The 6,764-nt window shown below is 40.0% G+C and overlaps 1 protein-coding gene across 1 annotated transcript in view; it reads left to right on the top strand.

The window, feature by feature from the left end:
* Positions 1 to 6,764, top strand: part of Cog3 (component of oligomeric golgi complex 3) — a 54,611-nt gene that overhangs the window by 18,837 nt on the left and 29,010 nt on the right. Inside the window, exons 9-13 of the mRNA XM_005355625.2 lie at positions 202 to 245; positions 1,058 to 1,184; positions 1,949 to 2,040; positions 3,504 to 3,643; positions 4,915 to 5,075. Coding sequence (XP_005355682.1) covers positions 202 to 245; positions 1,058 to 1,184; positions 1,949 to 2,040; positions 3,504 to 3,643; positions 4,915 to 5,075 — 564 coding nt within the window. The remainder of the gene's footprint in view (positions 1 to 201; positions 246 to 1,057; positions 1,185 to 1,948; positions 2,041 to 3,503; positions 3,644 to 4,914; positions 5,076 to 6,764) is intronic.

Raw genomic sequence — 6,764 nt, 5'->3', positions numbered from 1 at the left:
TTCCTTTTTTGAGACAGGGTTTCTCTGTATAGCTCTGGCTGTCCTGAAACTCATTCTGTAGACCAGGCTGGGCTTCAGCTCACAGAGATCAACCTACCTCTCTGCCTCTTAAATGCTGGAACTAAGGGTGTGTGCCACCACTGCCTGGCTTACATTGCTTCTGGAATGAGGGAGACAGCTGTGTCTTTCTGTATCCTACAGGCTCTTATTGAACAGATAGAGCAGCGATCTGAAAAGATACCCGAGTGAGTACTCAGTAGCCCTGTGATCTTGTCATGCCCTTCCCAATGTGCTTATGCCCTTCCCAGTGTGCTTATGCCCTTGGCCATTTTGAGCAGCTGCCTCCATTTGTTCTCAGTCATGTGGTTTAGAGAGCAGTTTCTGGCGGGCTTGATTCAGCAAGTTTATGTGACAGTGTCTGTCTGTCTTCCTCAGGTAGGTAGATGTGAGAGGTCTCTATTGAAGAGAGCCCGTCCTTAAAAGACCAGTTTTTTGTATCTCTTCATCATGGCTTTTGTTCTACGTGTGCATCCCCAAGTGTTTAATGTGGGCAAACAAGAGGCCACCATTATGACTTTAGAAGCCTGGCAACCTATTCTGGATTTGAAATAAAAAAATGTATACTCCGGTATTTCTATTTTTTTAGTTAAAAAAAGTGTTGTATATTCATTGTCCATAGTGATGGGCTGGCTCATAAAGATATTTTATATTTTTATTTTGATTTTTTGAGACAGGGTTTCTTTCTGTAACCCTGGCTGTTCTAGAACTTGTTCTGTAGATCACCTGCCTCTGCCTCCCTAGGGCTGGGATTAAAGTTATATGCCACCACTGCCCAGTTCATAAAGACATTTTAATTCAGGCATCTCATGTGCTTTGACCTTATTCATGCTCCATACCCTTCCCCTTTCTCTATTCCTTGATAGTCCCCTCCTGTCCCCAGCTAGCCCCCTCTACTTTCATGTTGTGTGTGTGTGTGTGTGTGTGTGTGTAAATCTAGCCTCTACACAGGAGAGGGATCATGCAATATTTGTCTTGTTTTTTACTTGCCTTCCACCAGATACCAGCACCTGCTCAATGATATCCACCAGTGTTACCTTGATCAGCGGGAGCTCCTTCTGGGCCCCAGTATTGCCTGTACTGTCGCGGAGCTAACCAGCCAAAATAATAGAGACCATTGTGCCTTGGTAAGCGCCTGCTGGTGGGCGCGTCCTGCCTGCTCTTGGCTGTTTAGTACTTGCTTGCTTCCCTTCTGGGCAGCACTCCTTCCAGTTTGGCTCTGTCAGTTACTTTCTGAGCAGTTGCCTATAACCTTATTTTTGTAGCACACAGTTTTGGGGAACAAAATAATTCAGACCTGCCTCAGCAAGTTGTTATCGTTCTGTTTCCCAATCAATGTTTTTTCTAGTTATGATAGTGGACATTAGTTCTGTTCAACTTTGTAAAATAGCCTCGTGTTCATTTTTCTTGAAATATGATTTACAAATACATTCTTCCTTGAATGATGAAGTTTCAGAGTTAGTGGATTTATGTTGAAAATGTAATCTTAGGTGTTTTTATGGTTGTTTCAGATAGAGTCTTACTATGCAACCTACATTGGCCTTGCTGTTTGCTTATCCTGCCTTAACCTTCTGAATGCTGAGATGACGTGTTTGTGCCACCGTGCTTTAGCTTAGTTTTTGATGCAGAGATGGCCTTTGTTTAATGTGGTTTTAATTCATACTTTAGAAAAACACATAAAAGTTCTCTTTTAAGTACTCCCTTTTAACTAGAAAATGTTTTATTTTATACTGATTTTACAGTAATCCATTGAGAACTAGCCACTTCCTGTTTTCCAGAAAGTTGCTTCTGAATATATGTGCATAGTCACTTTGTAAGCAAATATATAGGCTTTATTTTGTAAGAGCTGGAATGTGCACCTTTGTAGGCGGGATGTGTTTGTTCATTGCAGGTTCGCAGTGGCTGTGCCTTTATGGTCCATGTCTGCCAAGATGAGCACCAACTTTACAATGAGTTTTTCACAAAGCCAACGGCAAAGTTAGAGTAAGTGATGTGTAGACTGGGCGCTTGTGGATAAGATTTGATTTGCTATTGATAACATGGTCTAGTATATTGTAGAAACATTCTATAATTACTGCAGCATTTGGACTTTTTGTGTATGGAAACAGAATATTGTTGATTATGATTATTTCTCAAGTCTACAAGAGAACCAAGTCCTGGAACCTGGATTTCTTTATCTACACCAAGATAAAATAAATTCTGTGCATCTAACTAATGAACAATATTTAAAAATATAGACCTTATTTGATAATCTTTGTTTTCTCAAAGTGACTTTAGTTCCACTGCTAGTCACTTGATTTCCTCATGTTAGCTATTTTTGACTCATAAAGATCTTAAGATTATGACTTGTGTTGAGGAAGAGAGAAATGGATTTCTTGGTTTTGGTTGGGGTGATTATTTGGTGAAGTACTGTATTTAGAAGGCTACTGTTGACAATCTGAAAAACATATACTCCTAATCTTTTCCTTTCAAATGTCTAAAATTTTTCAAAATACTTGGTATGGGCCTAAGTACTTTAGTTTTTTTTTTTTTTTGAAACTTTTGTTGTTGTTTTGTTTTTAGGCAGCTTATCCTTGGCTGTCCTGGAACTCTCACAGAGACCAGGCTGACCTTGAACTCAGGGATCCACCTGCTTCTGCCTCTCAAGTGCTGGGATTAAAGGTCTGCACCACCACGCCCAGCTAGTGTTTCTTGTTTTTGTTTTTTTTTTTAAGTTTGAGCATGTTTAGTGGTGGTGGTGGGGATAATGGTTTGATCTGCAGTGAATATAAAAGGAAATATCGTTTACTGAAATAATCTTTATTTTTTTTAAAGAATATTGTAGTAGTAGGAGTGGCGGGCTGCTTCCCGCCACCGGGCTAGCTTGCCCCGAAATAATTACATGGAAACCGTATTCTTTTAAACACCGCTTGGCCCATTTCTATCTAGCCTCTTATAGGCTAGCTCTCGCACCTGGACTAGCCCATTTCTAATAATATGCTGTAGCCCACGAGCTGGCTTACCAGGAATGATCTTAACCTGTGTCTGCCTGGAGTGGGAGCATCATGGCGACTCCTTGACTCAGCTTCTTTCTTCCAGCCTTCTGTTCTGTTTACTCCACCCACCTGTGTTTTAACCTATGAGGGCCAAGCAGTTTCTTTATTGCTTAACCAATGAAATCAACAGATAGAAAGATGACCCTCCTCCATCAGAATATAAAATTATTGTTAAACTAAAAGTTGTAATCAGTTGACTTGTGGATGGGGGCAGCTAATTTGAATGAACTGTTACAGATTAAATATTGATTCTGAGCTTTTCAAGCAAAAGCAGTTTACAGACCCATCCTTCTCCTCCCTCTGTAACGTGCCCTTACCATTTTCTATTCATTTTACTAGCTAGAAACTTCTAATACACGAAACTTCTAGTACATTGGAAAAATCCTGACAGTATTTTGTCCTTCCTTATAGTGAGCTTTTGGAGAAGCTGTGCGTGTCATTGTATGATGTGTTCCGGCCACTGATTATCCATGTCATTCACTTAGAGACTTTGTCAGAGCTTTGTGGCATTCTTAAAAACGAGGTGCTTGAAGACCATGTGCAGAACAATGGTAAGTACACAGACGTGATCACTCTAAGGACTCTTAATTGTACTTGTGGCTTAGTGAATGTGAGAAAAAATAGAGCTTTTCCTCCACAGCCTCAGTTCATAAACACTCAATGTTTTTATAAGTGTTAAAATTTTAAGCAGAAGGCTAATGATTTGGAGCTTGGGTTGATGCCTCACTCCTTTTCAAGTCAAGGTGTGTCTTCACCTGGAATTATCAAATGCTATAAATTAAACAGACAAGAAGTTTAAAATCTGCCGAAGTCAGTAATAAAATACTTTTCATTTGGCATTTGGAGTTCAGAGAAAACTGAGCTTTGGCTTGTGTTAGGGATCTAGCACACTGGAGTCAGCTTGCGTCACGCTTTTGGTTAGAAACTGGGGATGGTTTCGCATGCTCAGGTAGGAGTGAGCTCAGGGAGAGGCAGCGTTTCTTTCAGTCACCCTCGACTGTCTGACCAGCTGTCGTCTATTTGATTGATGGCAGTAGGAAACACGACTGTGATAGCTGGAACAGGTCCTATTGAAGCAGCAGCCCCTGTGCTGTGGGACTTCCTGCTGTAGGCGCCGTGTGCTCTTCAGAGTTATTCTTTCTGTGTCACATCTCACTGCTTCTGACTTTAGGGTAGTTTTAAAGTGCTCTGAATGTGTTCCATCTGTGTGCAGTGTCTCTAGTCCCTGACCCTTGGAAAGATAGATAGTTTAACATCAGGGAGAAATACTGTGTAAAGATAGTGCTGCTCATGTTTAACATCAGGGAGAAATACTGTGTAAAGATAGTGCTGCTCATGTTTAACATCAGGGAGAAATACTGTATAAAGATAGTGCTGCTCATGTTTAACATCAGGGAGAAATAGTGTATAAACTCATATTTCACTTTTCCTTTGTACAATTGTTATAATGTCAGCTTACTTGTTAATGGGATGTGGTAACCCATTAGTAAGCTGCCTTGACTATCTTTTAATATTGGTCTGAAGCCAATTACATGGCTGTAAATTAACTAGGTATATGCACTCTTAAAACCTAAATTAATTATGTAAATAATAGAAATAAATTTGCAGAGTCCTGGGAAGAAGGTGGAAGGGCCAGTTTATTTCCCCATGTTCAATGTGAGGAAATGGAAGCTGTCAAAATGTTCTAAGATCATTGAGTCACATCGCAAAGAGTTCAGCTCCCGTCTCTCAGACAAGTCCATGCAGTGTCTGAACGGTTTAGTTAAAGGGAGCACTGTCCTGCCTCTAAAGGAGTGGATGACGGCCTTTTTTCTTTTTAAAGCTGAGCAACTGGGGGCATTTGCAGCTGGAGTAAAGCAGATGTTGGAAGATGTACAAGAGAGGCTTGTGTACCGGACCCATATCTACATTCAGACGGACATCACAGGCTACAAACCAGCGCCTGGAGACTTGGCATACCCTGATAAGCTAGTCATGATGGAGGTGCGGTCTCTCCACCTGTACTTCATCTTCTCCCTGATCCCACATGGCTTGTGGATATTTCGTTAAGTTAGAATATTACTCTTTAAACTATCACTCAAAATATAAAATCAAAATGCACTTACTTGCTATAAAAGTCATAGGAAATGAAACTAAAGAATCAAACACAAATTGTTAATTTGTACTTGTGTTTCGTAGGCATACTATATAGTTTTCTCATCCTTAAGTTTTAGATTGAATTAGTGCTGTCTTCATTTCCTCTTATTTCTTTGTGATTGGCATGTAAGAGGGTTGGTAACATAATGATGGTGACATGACCCTTTGTCCTACTCCTAAATATATGTTGTACCAACTTTGGTTTCTTTCTTTCTTTCCTTCTTTCTTTCTTTCTTTCTTTCTTTCTTTCTTTCTTTCTTTCTTCTTTTTTTGTTTTTTGTTTTTGGATTTTCAAGACAGGGTGTCTCTGTGTAATAGTCCTGGCTGTTCTGGAACTAGCTCTTGTAGACCAAGCTGGCCTTTAACTCACAGATATCCGCCTGCCTCTGCCTCCCATGTACTGGGATTAAAGGTGTGCGCCACCATTGCCCAGCTTCCAACTTTGGGTTTATGTCTTGAAGGTTCCAGTTGTCGCCATGACCCTCCTGACTGTTCCTGTACCTACATTTCTGTGACCTTTGATAGAGTATTGGTGCTATAACAGGGTTATGAGAGTCTGAAGCTTTTTCAGTGAGAATTTACAAATAGAAGCGAAAGTACAGGTAATACCACAGTGAAGTCTCTATGACTCCAGCTCAGTGTCATGATCACTTTTACTCCCTTGCTCCCTTCGATTGTTTTAGGGTGAGTTTGTTTCAGGCATTGCTTCAGGGCAGTTTTTGTTTTTATCACAGCCATGGCAGAATTTCTCACCTAAACATAGCACAGTTCCTAAAATTCTGGCTTCAGATAGCTGGTGTTTTGTAATCAGCAGCTGTTAATGCTTTTGTCACCTCACCTTATATTTTTGTCAGTATATTTTATTGTGTAATTATTTGAAAGTAGTTTGAATATTTAATTTTTTTTTCAATTTATGTGTATATTCAAATGTGTCTACAGAGGGCAAAAGAGGGTGTAGGATCCCTGTGGAGCTGGAGTAACAGGCCCCTTGATGTGGGAGCTGGGAGCCAGATGGGGACCTCTGGAAGAGAAGCATGTGTTTTAGCTTCTGAGTCATTGCTCCAGCCCAAAGGTCCCCAGATACTTGACTCCTAAGCACATTAGTTTTTTTTTATGAATAAAAACTTGAATACACAGAATAATAAATAAAAGTCTAAAAAATGAAGTTAAGGCTCCTCTCTACTTTGTTTTGTGTTTTATTTTTAGAACTGACTGTTTTGAAGAGACCAGGATTTGTCTCACTGTTTCTTCATGATTTTTTGTTTGTTTTGTTCTTTTTTGGGAGGGGGGTTGTTTTTATATTTATTTTGTTTTGTTTTTTTTAAAATTGCTTTAATGTATTTCCTCTTTTTTATTATTACTATTTTTTTCCAATACAGGGTTTCTGTGTAAGCCCTGGCTGTCCAGGAACTTGCTCTTGTAGACCAGGCTGGCCCCAAACTCACAGATTATCCACCTGCCTCTGCCTCCCAAATGCTGAGATTAAAGACATGCCCCACCACTGCCTGGTGTATTTCTTCTTTGTTTTTTTTTTTT

This window comes from Microtus ochrogaster, chromosome 17 (genome assembly GCF_000317375.1).
Source record: "Microtus ochrogaster isolate Prairie Vole_2 chromosome 17, MicOch1.0, whole genome shotgun sequence".
Classification (NCBI taxonomy): domain Eukaryota; kingdom Metazoa; phylum Chordata; class Mammalia; order Rodentia; family Cricetidae; genus Microtus; species Microtus ochrogaster.
Note: the sequence above shows the minus strand (reverse complement) of the source record. Positions and strands in the feature narration are given on the sequence as shown.